Source organism: Octopus sinensis, linkage group LG9, assembly GCF_006345805.1.
Source record: "Octopus sinensis linkage group LG9, ASM634580v1, whole genome shotgun sequence".
In the NCBI taxonomy this organism is placed as follows: domain Eukaryota; kingdom Metazoa; phylum Mollusca; class Cephalopoda; order Octopoda; family Octopodidae; genus Octopus; species Octopus sinensis.
The window spans coordinates 90,953,925-90,973,310 of NC_043005.1; the positions used below are offsets into that span (position 1 = coordinate 90,953,925).

Here is a 19,386-nt window from a genome sequence, read left to right on the forward strand (position 1 = left end):
ACCGGGAAACTGGGCCCATGAGCCTGGCTAGGCTTTAAAAGGGCGCATTTATTTATTTTAATAAATATAAATAGTCATTAATGATGGGACTTGCCAATTAAGATAAAGAAGATAATGCCACAATTCAAACTGATTAAAAATTGAATGGGAATATGGAGCAGAGAGAGTCTGCAAAGTATCGCCTTACTCGTTATTTATTACCAGATCATTTATTGATTGGATAATTTAAAATAATGATGTGGGGAAATTTATCAGGGATGTCTTCATCATCATCATCATCATCATCATTATAATCATCACTGTTTAACACCCACTTTTTCCATGCTTGCATGAGTCAGGCAGAGTTTAGAGGTAGAATTTTTAACAGCAAGATGGCCTTCCTGTCACTAGTCGTCACCTGTTTCCAAGCTTTAAAATACAAAAAAGGACAACAAAACATCCAGATAGACAAAACAAAGAAAACAAGGACAGGCCATTTGAAGTTTTCTATCTTCAGTCAAGAACCAGATTATCCTCGCAATTTCGGCTGATTATTCTTGAGAATGCTCCAATCTGGCCAGCCCCAAGGAAAAACTAAGCTAAGAGCATTAGATTCCTTGGAAGAAAGCATCGAATGTATACAGAAACAAGGATGGAAAAAATGGACAATGTTACACAAATATAAATACAATAAAAATGATAACAGGACATAAAAACAGGTATCTTTTGACTAAGGACAAATTGAATTAAGCTGGCACATGTGGAAATGAAGCTTTGCTGCAGAGATACAAGAATTTCACAAACACAGGGAAGAATATCGATGTAGCATGGACCACGGTCAGACCAAGAAAGAAAGAGCGAGCAGTCTGGCCGATCGGTCACGTCGAAAGAGAAGAGAGAGAAGTAGAAGCAAAGGGACAGAAGAATTAAGGAGGGGGTGAGAAAAAATGACAGGGATACAGTGAAATGAAAAGTGGAGGGAAAGTGAGTAAAAAGAGAAGGCAAAGAAATGTGAGAGAGGGGGAACGAAAGAACGAAGAGTGGAATGAATGAATAAGCATGAAAGGTTTGATAGAAATAGAATTGTACAAGATTTTGTAAAATGTGTACTTACATATAAGAGAACAAAGTGTATGTATGCTGCTATATATATATATATATATAATACAAAATGGGACAAGAACACAAAACATCCAGACAACTAAGTGATACAAAAAGGGATGACAAAACATCCAGATAGACGATACAAAGAAAACAAGGACAGGTCATCCAAAGTTTTCTATCTTCAGTCAAGAACCAGATTATCCTCGCAATTTCAGTTGATTATTCTTGAGGTTGCTCCAGAAAATTCACAAGAAAACAAAAGATGAAAACAGTTGGTTTAGACAACAAACAGATGTATTAGTATAACGCTCAGGAAGTGAAAAAGTCTTTAACATTTTGAGCCTACGCTCTTCCACAGAAAGGAACGCAGAAAGAAACAAGGAGAGAGAATAAAGAATTTGTAGTGGCTAGTGATCTATCATGGTGAAGGCCGGACAGAAGGGTCACACAGGAGAGCAAGGGAGAAGGGGAGATAAGAAAGTGGTGGTGATCCCAAAACGAAGGTGCGTATGCGTGTGTATAAGAGAGTTTGTATGTGCATTTGGAAGAGGGCTGGTGATCTTGACGTGTGCGTGTGTGTATGTGTAAGTGTGAAAATGTGGGTCTGGGAAGTGATCATTGCTGATGTGTGCATGGTGGTGTGTTGTGACGTGATGTGTTGTGTGGTATGGTGGAGTAAGGTGTAGTGGTGTGTGGTGTGGTGTGGTGTTAGGGGGAGGCAGGAGGGAGGAAAACAAGGGTGGGGTGTGGATTAGGCTGAGGGTGGGGGTAGAGGTAGGGGTGTGGGTGGGTGGGGTGGGGATAAAGATAGAGTATATGGGAGTGAGTGTAAGGGGTGGTGTGGGATGGGGAAGGATAGGGAAGGTGGGGTTGGAATGTGTAGGGGTAGGATGGGCTTACGAGGGAGGGGTGACAATGAAGGGAGGAAGGAGAAGGTGGGTAGGAGTGAAGAGAAGAAATAGGAGTCGGAGCAAGAGGGAAGAGGTGGGTGGGAGGATGTAGGTGTGAGGGGAGGAGATTAGATGAAGAGGGAAAGAGAGTTGAGCCTATGTGGTGCAAGGGAGCGAAGATAAAAGATTAATCCCTGTTCACGGCGCAAATGGGAACATTCCTCTCAATCCCAAACCTCTTGTCATTCCTTACTTCCTCTCTACTGACACTGTATGCATTATATATATATATAAATACATATGTATGCTTTCTTTTGACAGCTGCTAAAGAGTCTCTCCCCTGTGCAACCTCATGTTGCTGCTGAATTACAAGTAAACCGCACCAAGAACAGATATACCAATATCTTGGCATGTGAGTAGAGATTTTCTTATTAATAATTATATTGTTGATGATGATGATGGTGATATTGATCATGATCATAATTACCATCGTTGTAGTCATCTTCATTTTCATCATAGTAATCAGAATTATGACAATAGTGATGTGGTCACTGTTGGATGACGTCAGCAGCTGGGGAGCTGACCGGAACTTGGGACTGACCAGAAGAGGAAGGGGCAGGAGTGACGCGTGCGCAGGCAGGGGAGCATTGGGCCTTTTTCGATCGGGATAGCCGACAGAGTTGGATGTGTGAATGCTTTGTCAAGGTAAGGGAAAAGCAGCTACTATTTTTAGCGATTGGGTCGGGCCACGTGGAAGGGTGCATTACCACCGGGGAGGTCTGCGTCGACGAAGAGAAGGTAAGTGTCTCTATTTCAAATCTCCCGCATACACCACAGTCACAATGATAATAGCATTGATGATAGCATCATCCTTCCATGCTGGGATGGACTGGATAGTTTGACTAGAGCTTGCAACCCAGAAGGTTGCACCAAGCCCTACTTTCTGATTTGGCATGGTTTCTACACACTAATCACTTTACAGAGTGTACTGGGTGCTTTTTATGAGGCACCAGCACCAGTGATGTCACCAAGTAACTTTCAAGACAAGAATCTTTCCACCATGTGGGGGTAGGGGAAGTAGTTTTGAGGGAGGTGGGTTTATGCCAGATGATGGAATGGAACAGAGACAATTGTCTTGCAGTAGAGGAGATACATGGCTACTCCATTTGGAAAAAGAGAGAGGAAAAAAGAGGAGAGTGAGAGAGAGAGATGGTGAAGATGTGTCAGGGCATGCTTTCAAATTACAAAGGGATGTTATACAAGGGAAGTAGTACAGAGTATTGAAAAGGTTGAGAGATTAAGTAAGTTTGCAAGAGTGGGAAAGATGAGTGGGAGATGGAGGGGAGTGGAATGCAGTGAACAAAGGTGGAAGGAGAGGGTGTTAGGGAGATATGTTGTGGAGAGAGATTCATCAAGGACAGATTGTGTGCAGGTAAGTTTGTGAAAGTACAAAAGAAGAGTGGGTGATAAAGGAGAGGGTATATTTTAAAAATTTACATGCCTAAGCCACTTTGACTATTGCTCTCAGCTATGGTCACCAACCAGTGTCAAATTAATCTCAGATCTTGAGGCAATCCAACGAAGCTACACGAAGAAGATAGCCTCTATGCAGCATATAAGCTATTGGGAAAGATTCAAGAGATTAAGACTCTATTCCTTAGAGCATAGGTGAGAAAGATATGCAATAATATACATCTGGAAGGACTTGTCCCAAACTTTGGCATCGAGAGTTACACAAATACTAGAACTGGGTGCCACTGCATAGTGCCAAGGACTCCAAATTTGCCATCAAGATGTAGAACAAGATGCTGCAATAGCTTGGGCTTCAGAGGTCCACAGCTCTTCAATATCCTCCTGAAGGACTTGAGAGACTTGCATGGAGAGGATGTAGGTATCTTCAAAATAAAGCTGGATCTCTTCCTGTCAGGTGTCCCAGATGAACCGACTTCACGGCAGGAGGTGCAGATGAGGGCAGCTGCATCAAACTCTCTCATGCACCAAATGTCAATTGCTAAAAAGTATTCATGAAGTAAAATTATGTAGCAACACCAAATGGCGGTGCCCCAGCATGGCCACAGCTCGTGAGCTGAAACTAGATGAAATAAAAAAAATAAAAAAATAAAAATAATATATATATGTATGTGTGTGTGTATATGTTTGTGTGTCTGCGTTTGACCCCTAACATCGCTTGACAACCGATGCTGGTGTGTTTATGTCCCCGTAACTAAGCAGTTCAGCAAAAGAGATGATAGAATAAGTACTAGGCTTACAAAGAATAAGCCCTGGGGTTGATTTGCTCGACTAAAGGTGGTGCTCAAGCATGGCCACAGTCAAATGACTGAAACAAGTAAATGCGTAAAAGAGTATATATATATATATATATATATATATATGTATGTATTATATATATGAACCAACTTCGTGGCAGGAGGTGCAGATGAGGGCAGCTACATCAAAAACTCTCTCATGCACCAAATGTCAATTGCTAAAATGCATTCGTGAAGTAAAATCATGTGGCAACACCAAATGGCGGTGCTCCAGCATGGCCATAGCTCGTGAGCTGAAACTAGATGAAATAAAAAAAATAAATAAATAAAAAAATTTACATGCAATTACTCTTTTCTTGCAGATGATCATTCTCGAGTCAAGCTGTTACCTATGGATGATGATGAAGGCTCTGATTACATAAATGCAAATTACATACCTGTAAATATAAATTTCTTTCAAATATTGTGTGTGTGTGTGTGCAACTGTGTGTGTATGTTTTGTGTGTATGGTGTGTGTTTGTGCGTATATGGTGTACGTTTGTGTGTGTGTGTGTGTTTGTGCATGTATGGTGTGTGTGTGTGTGTGGTGTGTGCTCGTGTTTGTGTATGCATGTGTTTGTATGTGTATGGTTTGTGTTTGTGTGTGTATGGTGTGTGTGTGTGTTTGTGCATGTATGGTGTGTATTTGTGTGTGTGTGCTTGTGTTTGTGTTGCATGTGTGTGTGATTTGTGTATGCATATGTGTGTGTGTGTGTGTGTGTGTGCGTGCGTGTGTGTGCTTGTGTGTTTCTAGTATTTGATAAGATCAACCAAAAGAGTACTCTGTCCAGCAAGAGATAAATCTCATTTGACACAGGATTTAATGTAAGCCACCATAAGTTTCTTTCTTCAATAATACAGAAATCAGGTGAGCTTTTACAGCATGCCATGCACTAAGTTGCGATCATTCAGACTCAAAATAAATATGGCTGTTCTCAGTGAAAAAGTGAGAAAGGAGAAAGACTGAGAAAAAAGGGGAAAAGACAAGAAAAAAGAAACAAGAAGAGGAAAGCTTAGAGGGTGGTGAGATAAGAATTATATCTCTTTCACCTGTTAGAATGGGAATTAACAGTGGTTGATGGGGTTAATCTTACAACATTTTTAAGACTGTATACCTAATCTAGAGAGAGTGGTGTTCTCCAGCTTGATAGCAGAAACTTGTCAATAGGCTTGCATTTTGTGAAAATTTCCAATCTAGAATTCAGTAGTTCAGTGGAGTTCTGAAACTTAAAAGGCATTTGAGTTCTTTCAGTTATACAAAGCCTGCAGTTCCTTGACCCGTTAATGTATGGTGTAAATCACTCAACTATGCTTCATTTGATGGTAAATGTGGTATATATATATGTATATAATGATATATATATTATGATATCATATATATTCTTCGAGTGGCTGTGTGGTAAGTAGCTTGCTAACCAACCACATGGTTCCAGGTTCAGTCCCACTGCGTGGCATCTTGGGCAAGTGTCTTCTGCTATAGCCCCGGGCCGACCAATGCCTTGTGAGTGGATTTGGTAGATGGAAACTGAAAGAAGCCTGTCGTATATATGCATATATATGTGTGTGTCTGTGTTTGTCTGTATATGGTGGTGTGTTTACGTCCCCGTCACTTAGCGGTTCGGCAAAAGAGACCGATAGAATAAGTACTGGGCTTACAAAGAATAAGTCCCGGGGTCGATTTGCTCAACTAAAGGCGGTGCCCCAGCATGGCCGCAGTCAAAGGACTGAAACAAGTAAAAGAGTAAAAGAGTAAAAGAGAGACCTGCTACTACCTACCTACCAAGCCTTCACAAAAGTAAAAATGAGAGAGAGACAGAAAAAAGAAAGGAAAATGTCCCAAGTATTTGAAAACTATGGAAATTTTTTTTTAAATGTTCCATTTAATTTTTCCACAATTTAATTGTTTTTCATACTTTACTTTAAGTTGAAAAAGCTGCAAAGACTGAAACCAATATTAAAATGTTCTTCATGATAAAATTATTTCAGCATTTTCTACCTTGTCCTATTTTCCTTATATATATATATAAAATACAAAATGGGACAAGAACGCAAAACACCTGAACAGCTAGGTGATACAAAAAGAGACAACAAAACATCCAGATAGATGATACAAAAAAATAAGGACAGGTCATTAGAAGCTTTTTATCCTCAGTCAAGAACTGGATCATCCTCGCAATTTCGGCTGATTAATCTTGAATATATATATATATATATTATATATATATATATATATATATATATATATATATATATATATATTGTCAATAGGTCATACATCTGCAAAAGAAGCATACTCTAAAAGTTAGAGCAGTAATGCATTTACATGAATTTAAATATATGTCCAGTCATAGAGTGACCAATGGTTTTGCATCCAGCTTGAAGAGAGGTTATATGCTGCTTTAATCCAGTCCTGAACTGTTAATGTCAGAAGTATTATTTTTGTCATTAGTTGCTATAATTGACAAGTGTTCAGATGACAACTTGCTTTCTTCTCTCTTTCTCTGAACAGGGCTATAGCCTACACCGAGAGTACATTGCTTCCCAAGGACCCCTTCCCAGCACAAAGGATGACTTCTGGCGGATGATTTGGGAACAGAATGTATCTATTATTGTCATGGTTACATTGCCTGTGGAACGTGGAAGAGTAAGTATTTCTGTCAACGCATCGAATTCACTCATCAATGTATGTCACAAATATTGTTGACTTTATAATCATCAGTCATGTTTTTTTTTACTCTAGGCACAAGGCCCGGAATTTTGGGGGAGGGAGCCAGTAGATTAGATCGACCACAGTACACAACAGGTACCTAATTTATCAACCCTGAAAAGATGAAAGGCAAAGTCGACCTCGGCAGAATTTAAACTCAGAACGTAAAGACAGACGAAATACCACTAACATCTCTGCTTGTTATATATATATATACATACATACATATATATATTATTTATATATATATATAAACACAGGTACAAGATTTTCTGGGCAGGGAACACTGACGGGGTCGGGGGTGTGGGTATACTTCTTGCGGAGAAATGGGTAGATAAGGTAATCGAGGTAGTCAGAGTAAGTGATAGAGTATTAAGATTAGATTAGTGCTTCACCATAGGTCAGCTACCATCATCTCGGCATATGCCCCTCGACCAGGGCTACCGGAAGGACAGACAGACCAATTCTACGACACCCTATTGCGGACTACCTCTTTGACAAATGACAGTGACCTTCTCTTTGTGGCAGGTGATTTCAATGGACATGTTGGACGGCATGTCGGGGGCTTCCATGGCGTTCATGGAGGCTACGGTTTTGGCTCTCGAAATGAGGAGGGAACCAGGCTGCTGGAGTTCTGCGATGCAAATGACCTTATGGTTTGCAATACCAACTTCAGGAAACCCACCTCTCACCTAGTCACCTACCGTTCTGGCAGACACACCAGCCAGATTGACTACATCTCCGCCAGAAAGAGGGAAAGAGGGCTGCTTATAAATGCCAAAACCTTTCCAGGCGAAGAATGTACTCCTCAACATAGATTAGTAGTTAGCGACATCAGGATCAGAGCTAAATGGTTGCCCAGAAGAAGACCAGCTTGGAGGAGAAGGGTCTGGAAGCTTAAAGATCCTGCAAATGGACAGAGATTTAGAGACATACTACTCGAAGCCTTTGACGAAATAGAAAGGGATATAACTTCACTTAATGTGGAAGACAACTGGAGATTTCTACGGGACAATCTGCTGACAGCCACTGACCAGATTTGTGGATGGAGCAAAGTTCCATCTCGACCCAGAGTAACGTAGTGGTGGAACAATGTGGTTGACAGGGCTATTAGACAAAAGAAACAGGCTTGGAGGGACTGGAAGAACGGTGGTAGCAGGGAATTGTATCAGACAGCCAGAAGGGAAGCTAGGAGACAGGTTTATTTAGCCAGAGGGGAAGCGGATAAGAAAAAATTTGCCAATGTTCTGCGCCGTGAGGATGAAAGACTTGAGGTATTTCGTGTTGCAAGACAGTGTGTGAGAGAGAATCGTGATGTGGTAGGAGAGAAATGTGTCCGCATGGATGATGGTTCACTTGCGCTAAATGAAGATGCAAAGAGAGAGGTTTGGAGATGCCACTATGAAAGGTTGCTGAATAAAGAAAATGAATGGGATAAAGAGAGTCTGCCAAATGTCAACCCAACAGAGGGACCAGCCATCCAAGTTGACAATTGTTTGGTAGTTAAAGCAATTAGAAGCATGAAAACAGGGAAAGCCCCAGGCCCATCAGGAATTACTGCAGAGATGCTCAAAATATCTGGCAGTGTCGGCTATAATAATTATTACATATTACTTTTACAGATAAATTCCTCTATTTATATAATATTGAGGTTTCTTTCTTTTGTTATCTTACCCTTTTCACCAATATATATATATATATATATATATATATATATATTCCCATCAGGAATTACTGCAGAGATGCTCAAAATATCTGGTAGTGTCGGCTATAGCATAATCACCCGTATAGTTAACCAGGTGATACACGAAGGAGTCATACCCAATGACTGGTGTAGCAGCATACTAGTCAACTGCTACAAAGGTAAAGGAGACGCCCTAGATACAAATAATTACAGAGGTATCAAGCTGTTGGATCAGGTAATGAAGGTTACAGAGAGGGTCATAGCCCAACTGATTAGGGAGAGAGTCAACTTGGACGAGATGCAGTTTGGTTTCATGCCAGGGAAAAGCACCACTGATGCCATATTTCTGGTGAGACAGCTGCAGGAGAAATACCCAGCCAAAGATAAGCCCCTGTACCTGGCTTTCGTTGACATGGAGAAAGCCTTTGACAGGGTCCCCCGATCCCTTATCTGGTGGTCAATGAGGAAACTAGGGATAGATGAATGGCTGGTAAGGGCTGTGCAAGCCATGTACAGGGATGCCGTAAGTAAGGTTAGGGTTGGCAACATGTACACAGAAGAATTCAAAGTAGAGGTTGGGGTCCACCAGGGTTCAGTACTCAGCCCCCTCCTATTTATCATAGTCCTCCAGGCAATTACGGAGGAATTCAAGACAGGTTGCCCCTGGGAGCTCCTATATGCTGACGACCTTGCTCTAATTGCTGAGTCACTATCAGAACTGGAGGAGAAGTTCCAGGTGTGGAAGGAGGGTCTAGAATCAAGGGCCTTAGAGTCAACCTAGCTAAAACCAAAGTACTAATAAGTAGGAAGGTAGACGATCCACAAATGTCTTCAGGAAGATGGCCCTGCTCGATCTGTAGAAAAGGTGTAGGTAGAAACTCTATAAGATGTACCCAGTGTAAGCTATGGACACATAAGAGGTGCAGCAATGTCAAAGGAAGGCTAACTGGGAAGATAGTTTTTGTATGTGGCAGATGCTCGGGAGCATTAACCTATGAAAATCTGCAGAAAACAACTTCTGTCACTTTCCAGGGGAAAAAACTAGAAGTAGTTGATAGCTTCCATTATCTTGGTGACCAAGTCAGTAGTGGGGGTGGGTGTGCTGAAATGACCAGCGACCGAGACCTTTGGAAATATGCTGTGCGTGAAAAGACCAGACAGGACAAGTGAGTCCAGCCCACTTATGCATGCATTTCCACCCTTGGACACACAAAGACCTGTTGAGGCAAGCAAAGTCGATATCGAACCTCATCCGATGACAGGCACCTATGCCAACCATCACCTAAACCATCACCCTTTGCTTGTGAAGACCTGTTGGGGCAAGTGAAATCGAAATCGAAATTGAACCAATCCTATGACTGGCACCCGGCAGATGCCAGGACCCCTGGACTGGAGATACGTAAAAAGCACTATCCGAATCGTGGCCGATGCCAGTGCCACCTCGACTGGCTTCCGTGTCGGTGGCACGTAAAAAGCACCATCCGAATCGTGGCCGAAGCCAGTGCTGCCTTGACTGGCTTCCATGCCGGTGGCACGTAAAATGCACCAATCCGACTGTGGCCAATGCCAGCCTTGCCTGGCACCAGTGCAGGTGGCACATAAAAAGCACCCACTACACTCACGGAGTGGTTGGCGTTAGGAAGGGCATCCAGCTGTAGAAACATTGCCAGATAAGACCGGAGCCTGGTGCAGCCTTCTGGCTTCCCAGATCCCCTACAAACCGTCCAACCCATGCTAGAACGATGATGATGATGATGATATATATATATATATATATATATAGGCACAGGAGTGGCTGTGTGGTAAGTAGCTTGCTTATGAACCACATAGTTCCGGGTGCACTCCCACTGCGTGGCACCTTGGACATGTATCTTCTACTATAGTCTTGGACCGACCAAAGCCTTGTGAGTGGATTTAGTAGACGGAAACTGAAAGAAGCCCGTCGTATATATGTATATGTATATATATATGTGTGTGTGCTTGTGTGTCTGTGTGGTAAGTAGCTTGCTTATGAACCACATAGTTCCGGGTGCACTCCCACTGCGTGGCACCTTGGACATGTATCTTCTACTATAGTCTTGGACCAACCAAAGCCTTGTGAGTGGATTTAGTAGACGGAAACTGAAAGAAGCCCGTCGTATATATGTATATGTATATATATATATGTGTGTGTGCTTGTGTGTCTGTGTTTGTTATATATATATATATATATATATATATATATATATAAAACATGTTATATATATATATATATAACATTTCTGCCAGCTCACTGCCCTGTTATCATCAGTCATGTTATCATTACTATTATTGTTCTGAATATCATCATCATCATCATCCTCATTGTTATCATAATCAAGATTGTAACTACATTATGAAGATTGATGTATATCATCCCTTCTTTTCCATGTAGTGCTACCATTAGTACAGCTATCATTGTTAATCAGCCTCAAATCATCCCTGATTCAACAGACATATAGTCAAAGGTCTTTCCAGATATGACTATCATATTTATAACTAGGACTACACTATCCAGTCTATCCTCCCCTTTTTCAAAGTGGTATGGCAAGATTTGAGGGAGAGTTTCAACAGCTTGATGCCCTTCCTAACGCCAACCACTCCGAGAGTGTAGTGGATGTTTTTACGTGCCAATGGCACGAGGGCCAGTCAGGCAGTACTGGCAATGGCCATGCTCAAATGGTGCTTTTTATGTGCCACTTGCACAGGAACCAGTCCAGTGGCACTGGCAATGACCTCACTCAAATGTTTATTCACGTACCACCAGCACAAGTGCCAGTAAGGCAACGCAGGTAATGATCATACTCGAAGAATTCCTTTTTACATGCCATCGGCGCGGAGGCCAGCTTGTTGCTCTGGCAACGATCTCACTGGTATGGTACTCTTAGAGCTCGATTTCGATTTCACTTGCCTCAACAGGTCTTTGCAAGCAGAGTTTAGTGTCAAATGAAGGAAAGGTGCACATAAGTGAGCTGGTTACACCCCTGGCATAGGCCACAGGTTATGGTCTCACTTGGCTTGCCAGGTCTTCACAAGCACAGCATATTTCCAAAGGTCCTGGTCACTGGTCATTGCCTCGGTAAGGCCCAATGTTCGAAGGTCAATTTGTGCAAGATACATCATGAAGCATGTTTACTGTTGCAGATACAGCATTGTATAACATGTAGCATCTCACGGAAGCATGAAGGAGCTTCTATTGTCACAGAATTAGCAGCAGAATCTCCTTCAAATTATATTGTACTGTCTTAAAAGAGGACAGGTCTTTAAGTCCTAGGTATTACACTAAGACAGAAAAAAATATAACAGGAGAGTCATGGTTGGCATGTTTGTTTTATCAAGGTGAACCTTAGTTACATACAAATAAGGTTTGTCTACTATACAATATCATTACTATCTGTGTGTATACATGCAACATCATGTTGCTACATGTTGCAACATGTAGTAGCATGTAATATGATCATTTCTAACTTGTGAAACTTTTGTTACAATAGTATACTGTTATGCTCTATCATGTAGTTCCATTGTGTGTGTGTGTGTGTGTGTGTGTGTGTGTGTGTGTGTGTGTGTGTGTGTCTGTTTGTCTGTGTGTGTGCATGTGTGTGTGGCATTGTCTATCACCTCTATACGTTTCACTTGCTGGACTTTTTTGTTTTAGGTCAAATGTGAGGTTTACTGGCCAAAGAAATCTGAACCAGTTTACTTTGGTGATCTTGTGGTGCAGCTGAAATCAGAATCCAATCTTTCTGATTATGTCATCAGAATTATGGATGTGAATATGGTAAGCAATGTTGCAATGTTTCTTTTGTTTTATTTAGAGGCTTAGAATCAAAGAATATGGTTTTGAATGTCAAGGTGGTGGAATTAAGCAAAAATCCAAGAACTGAAATCTTAACTTCAACTAAATAAGAATTCAGTAAACCCTATTCCTAATGTGGATGCAAGTAAATGGATAATGAGATCAATACACAGTATAACAATTTTAATACCAATTAAGTAAAACATGTGAGGTGTTTGCATGCGTCATGGGGTGTGTAAAAAAACCACATGGTATATGTACAGCCCTGTTAAGTAAGAATCTTTTGAATGAGGACAGACACAGAAATTGTCTGTATGAATGAATACTATTGTTGAGAAAACTATTGCTTGAAGAAACGTTGGTACCAGTGTTAATTACAACCTTGGTTAGGTTCTGACTCCAAGTGAAGATGCATGCTAATAATATATTATTTTACATAATATTTCAATTAAAAAAAAAAAATTTTTTAATAAAATTGAGCCAGAGACTGGAACATTGATAAAGCCAGATCCAATCTACAAGTCATATATTTGACACCCTTAATTTAGGCTATAGTTGGTTTGCTATTGTTCCTTGTTGTAGTTGTAAAGGTAGCAGCAGCCGTCCAAGATTTGGGACCTGGAGATCTCCATTTCCAGTGACTTCGGTGGCCACCTCCCAGTGGTGTCAGGTATCAATGAAGAGCCCTCAACTACAACAAGACGATCAAAGTTTTTTTTTCGAGGTCTGGGGTCTCCCGCCCCTAAGCCCTAAACCATCACCTAATCACCCTTACCCGTCTTATTGCTTAACAACAACAACAACAGCAGCAACAGCAGTAAGCTCTTATGTTAAAAAAAAAAGCAGCATCTAGCAAACCCAGATCTAGCAAACCCAGGGTTAAAACAATCCAGTATGTTGCTGAGTTGATCAGAAGTAAATCAGCAGCTGCTCTTGAATTGACTGTATGCACCAACTTATTTGGTGTTAATCTGGTGATCTGTGAGGTGTCAAAAAAATCGTGAAGGTTAAGGTTTCCTGTCTACAGCACATAGAGAGACTTTTGACAAGGATAATAATGGGGAAATGAGTTGAGATCCACTATAAGTGAAGAGAAAGATAAGTGGTTCAAATAGTGGTTTCAAATTTTGGCACAAGGCCAGCAAGATCGGGGAAGTAGGTAAGTCAATTACCCCAGTGCTCAACTAGTGCTTATTTTAGTAACCTTGAAAGGATGAAAGATAAATTTTACCTTTGCTAAGTTTGAACTCAGAATGTAAAGATGGACAACATTCTCCATGGCATTTTGTCTGGTGCGCTAACAACTCTGTCAGTTCATCATCTTATTAGTGGTTCAAATATCAACAAGTTTTACTAGTAACCACTCTCCTAATAAATATTTTTTCAAATAGGTATACTGTACCTATTTTTAAAATATTACTGAATGGTGCACTTAACCCATCGTCCATTTCAACAATATTGCATGGCCTTTGTGTGCCTTTAGCTGGCCCCACACTGTTGCACACATTCTGGCCAGATCTTCAATCTGATAATAACTTTCTCTCTCCTTCCCATCAGTCATGGAAGCCCTGTAAAGGGTAATGACTGCTGCTCTTCTTTCTTTGACTAATTCATTAAAAAAAATCATACAAACTTTATAGCTGTTAAGTATTTACAGAATCGACATAGATAGTGTAAATTCAATTGGATCAACGCAGCCAATTAATGTAGAATGAATTGAAACTACCTGTTTATAGACAATCAAATGGCCTGCATACTCTCTGAAGATTTTGGTATGATAGGTATTGTTTGTCAATGTTATATAGATTGATACAATTTAATGAATACACTGAAATCTTAATCAAAAGTATCTTAACCTAAGAGTGTCATTGTCTTCATCATCATCATTTAACATTCATTTATCCATAGGTTGATTGGAGCTTCCCCAGTACAGTATCTAACCTTCGTGAGATCAGCTTCACCATTCTCATATCTTCCCTGGACTTACTCTTCTGCAGACTCCTTTCACTTGAATAGCTTGACACTTCTATACTCAACTGTCACACTCCATATACATTATATGTCTATACTCGTCTTATGTCTTGCATTATATTCTTTCTTGCATCCTAACATACACATCTAGTGGAACATGTTCACCTCATTACATTTCGATTTTCTCACATCCTCCAAATTTAATTGTTTTGATAGCATGTAACATCACACTTTGTACACAAGCATCATACAAGATTCTCATCATTTAGAAAGATTTCTTTTGTCATCAGCAGATGTAATAACACCACAAATATTTTGTAACTCACGTAGGCTATGCTTTTAGAGCCTAATTAGGCCTCATGGGTAATGAAAGCTGTCAACTACTTCTTGGGAACCCTCTGAGTATTTGAAAGAATTTAGTTGATAGTTGCTGTTATGGCTAACTATTCCTGCACATCTACATTTCAAGTTCTTTACTGTTGTTCTTCCTGTGATCTCACAGTATCTTCTATGGTTTGATAATTTACAACAGGTACATCAAAATAATTCCTACCTGCCCCTTTTCTGTTCATCAAGTATGGCCACTTGCCAAATTGCAGTAGAATTCTGTCTTCTATCCTGCAAATTAAAACTTTTGTCTTTGTTAGATTTGCCTTGAGACTTCTCAGTTCTAGGTTTTGCTTCCTATTTACAATTTCTTTTCCTATGTCTTTTGAGATAAATTCAGTAAACAGACGCTATGCATAAACTTGTACATATTCTGTGCCCCTGTGTATAAGCATAAATCAATATGAATACCTTGTGACATTTCTTGTAAATACCTTGTGACATCTCTAAAAAGAATGTAACTTAGATGGACTTAGTTATTTGCTAAATAGAGAACATGTTTAGTAGTTGGAAAAATTGTAATCTTATTTGCTGATTATTTTCTACAAAGCACAAGAACTATTTAGATTAAGAGACGTAGATATAGAATAACTTTCTCAAATTTAAAATATTAATGTATTTTATTATTTTATTGATATCAAAATAGATGAATGAAATGTAAACTCAGTTCCTACAAAAATTTGAACTCAACTCACCTAACACATGATTAAACTCCTATAGAATCAAGTTTATTCTTCTATTCAGTATTGCAAAATCGTTCAGTTATTTTGAAATTTATTTCATTTTCCTTTGTATGTCTTTTTCTTTTTTTAAATTCATTATATCATTTGCTTATTCTTAGGGTGAAACTACAAAAGAAGTGAAACAGTTCCACTTCTTGAAGTGGCCAGATTTCGGTTGTCCTCAGAATACATCATTGCTGATCAACTTTGTGCAAACAATTCGCACACATATGCCTTATACGGATACTGGACCAACCCTGGTACACTGCAGGTAAGCAGAAATCTTGTCTTTTGACTAGGTACTGCTCCAATTTTCCAAAGGATGAACCTGAACACAATTGATAGATTTGAGAACATTGTATCTATATGCATGTATGTATATATATATATATTATATATATATATATAAAACCAAGTAGGAAGGTAGACAATCCACAAAGGTCTTCAGGAAGATGGCCCTGCTCGATCTGTAGAAAAGGTGTAGGTAGAAACTCTATAAGATGTACCCAGTGTAAGCTATGGACACATAAGAGGTGCAGCAATGTCAAAGGTAGGCTAACTGGGAAGATAGTTTTTGTATGTGGCAGATGCTCGGGAGCATTAACCTCCGAAAATCTGCAGAAAACAACTTCCAGGGGGAAAAACTAGAAGTAGTTGATAGCTTCCGTTATCTAGGTGACCAAATCAGTAGTGGGGGTCGGTGCGCTGAAAGTGTAACTGCTAGAATAAGAATAGCCTGGGCAAAGTTTAGGGAGCTCTTACCTCTGCTGGTGACTAAAGGCCTCTCGCTCAGAGTAAAAGGCAGACTGTATGATGCATGAGTACGAACAGCCATGCTACATGGCAGTGAAACATGGGCCGTGACTGCTGAGGACATGCGTAAGCTCGTGAGGAATGAAGCCAGTATGCTCCGATGGATGTGTAATGTCAGTGTACATACTCGACAGAGCGTTAGTACCTTGAGAGAAATGTTGTACCTAAGAAGCATCAGTTGTGGTGTGCAAGAAAGACGATTGCGCTGGTATGGTCATGTGGCGAGAATGGATGAAGATAGGTGTGTGAGAAAGTGCCAATCCCTAGCAGTTGAGGGAACCCGTGGAAGAGGTAGACCCAGGAAAACCTGGGACGAGGTGGTGAAGCACGACCTTCGAACTTTAGGCCTCACTGAGGAAATGACCAGTGACCGAGACCTTTAGAAATATGCTGTATGTGAGAAGACCAGGAAGGTCAAGTGAGCCCAGCCCACTTATGCATGCCTTTCCTCCCTTGGACACAAAGACCTGTTGAGGCAAGTGAAGTCGATATAGAACCTCAACCGACGACAGGCACCCATGCCAACCCCCTTTGTTTGCGAAGACATGTTGGGGCAAGCGAAATCGAAATCGAATTGAACCAGCCAGGACCCCTGTCACTGGTGGTATGTAAAAAGCACTATCCGACTCGTGGCCGATGCCGGCCGCCTTGACTGGCTTCCGTGCTGGTGGCATGTAAAATGCACCAATCCGACCGTGGCCGTTGCCAGCCTCGCCTGGCACCTGTGCAGGTGGCACGTAAAAAGCACCCAATACACTCACGGAGTGGTTGGCGTTAGGAAGGGCATCCAGCTGTAGAAACATTGCCAGATAAGACTGGAGCCTGGTGCAGCCTTCTGGCTTCCCAGATCCCCGGTCGAACCGTCCAACCCATGCTAGCATGGAGAACGGACGTTAACCGATGATGATGATGATGATGATGATATATATATATATATATATATAGGCGTAGGAGTGGTTGTGTGGTAAGTAGCTGCTTACCAACCAGATGGCTCCAGGTTCAGTCCCACTGCATGGCACCTTGGGCAAATGTCTTCTGGTATAGCCTCGGGCTGACCAAAGCCTTGTGAATGGATTTGGTAGACGGAAACTGAAAGAAGCCCGTTGTATATATGTATATATGTGTGTGTGTGTGTGTGTGTGTGTGTGTGTGTGTGTGTGTGTGTGTGTGTGTGTGTGTGTGTGTGTTTGTGTGTCTGTTTTTGTCCCCCCAACATCGCTTGACAACCGATGCTGGTGTGTTTATGTCTCTGTAACTTAGCAGTTCAGCAAAAAGAGACTGATAGAATAAGTACTAGGCTTACAAAGAATAAGCCCTGGGGTTGATTTGCTCGACAAAAGGTGGTGTTCCAGCATGGCCACGGTCAAATGACTGAAACAAGTAAAAGAGTATATATATACATATATATATATGCATGTATGTATACTTATCTTAACCATGCCAAATAGGTATAACTTAAAGTTGAACCAAACAGGATTTGAACTCATAAGAGGCTATGAAGCTAAATGTTGTATAGCTTTTAGTTAATATCTTTACCATTTGCACTAACTCCAGCCTTTATTATTATTGTTAATCAGGATATTAATAATAATAATCAAGAGGAAGAGGAAGAGGATGGAAATGGTAGTAGTGGTGGTGGTGGTGGTGGTGTGAGGATTCATTTTCATTTTCTTTCCTTTTTACATCTGTTTTTCCTTGCTAGTATAGGTTAGATGAATTAGTTATTGAAGCATTTGGATACAACCTTTCCTAACAGTAATTCTTACCTGTTTTTCAAGAAAGTGATCCCTTATTCTACATGACTTCAAAGGTGCTAAGTGAGATGTGATCTATTGGCAAAAGCAACACTGCTTAAATCTTCCTACACGTGTGAGCACACACACACACATATTTACATATACATATACATACACGTATGTATGTATGGATCTATTTGCATGTATGTAGGTATATATATATATATATATATATATATCACCATGATCACCATGACTGACCTGGCTATCAGATGTTGCTACACATCGCTGGTCACAATGCGCTTCACATTGTTTTAGCCTTCAAATTATGCCACCCCGCTGGCTAAGCGAGCAGGCCAACAGAAGAGTGAGAGAAAGTTGTGGCGAAAGAGTACAGCAGGGATCGCTACCACCCTCTGCCAGAGCCTTGTGGAGCTTTTAGGTGTTTTTTCTCAATAAACACTCACAACGCCCAGTCTGGGAATCGAAACCGCGGTCCTACGACTGCAAGTCCGTTGCCCTAACCACTGGGCCATAGCACCTCCACATATATATATATGCATGTATGTCTGTGTGTGTGCATACTGTAAATGCAGTGAACAATAAAAGAAAAGAGAAAAACAACATAGAAGTGACAAGGTTTAACAAGCACAGTATGAACTTAACATTTAAAAGAGGGGGAAAGAGTTTCAACATTTCAGATGTTAATTCTTCATAATTATTATCAAATATTATATATAAAGGCGCAGGAGTGGCTGTGTGGTAAGTAGCTTGCTAACCAACCTCATGGTTCTGGGTTCAGTCCCACTGCGTGGCATCTTGGGCAAGTGTCTTCTGCTATAGCCCCGGGCCGACCAATGCCTTGTGAGTGGATTTGGTTGACGGAAACTGAAAGAAGCCTGTCGTATATATATATACATATATATGTGTGTGTATGTATGTTTGTGTGTCTGTGTTTGTTCCCCTAGCATTGCTTGGCAACCGATGCTGGTGTGTTTACGTCCCCATCACTTAGTGGTTCGGCAAAAAGAGATCGATAGAATAAGTACTGGGCTTACAAAGAATAAGTCCCGGGGTCGATTTGCTCGACTAAAGGTGGTGCTCCAGCATGGCCGCAGTCAAATGACTGAAACAAGTAAAAGAGTAAAAAGAGTAATATATGCAGTAGTTCCCCAGTATTTGTTGGGGTTACGTTCCTAGAGCACCTGCGAATAATGAAAAACTGCAAATATTGGACATGGTCCATAAAAATGCATATAATGTCAAAATATAA

At 40.7% G+C, this 19,386-nt stretch overlaps 1 protein-coding gene across 3 annotated transcripts in view; it reads left to right on the forward strand.

The window, feature by feature from the left end:
- The window catches only part of LOC115215724 (phosphatidylinositol phosphatase PTPRQ), a 135,053-nt gene that overhangs the window by 101,124 nt on the left and 14,543 nt on the right, over positions 1-19,386 (forward strand). For all 3 annotated transcript variants that reach the window (XR_005000741.1, XR_005000742.1, XM_029785015.2), the window contains 5 exons: positions 2,295-2,385; positions 4,603-4,679; positions 6,789-6,923; positions 12,344-12,466; positions 15,684-15,835. Coding sequence is in view for 1 of the 3 variants with exons in the window: in XM_029785015.2 (XP_029640875.1) it covers positions 2,295-2,385; positions 4,603-4,679; positions 6,789-6,923; positions 12,344-12,466; positions 15,684-15,835 (578 nt within the window). In the remaining 2 variants the exon portion in view is untranslated. The remainder of the gene's footprint in view (positions 1-2,294; positions 2,386-4,602; positions 4,680-6,788; positions 6,924-12,343; positions 12,467-15,683; positions 15,836-19,386) is intronic.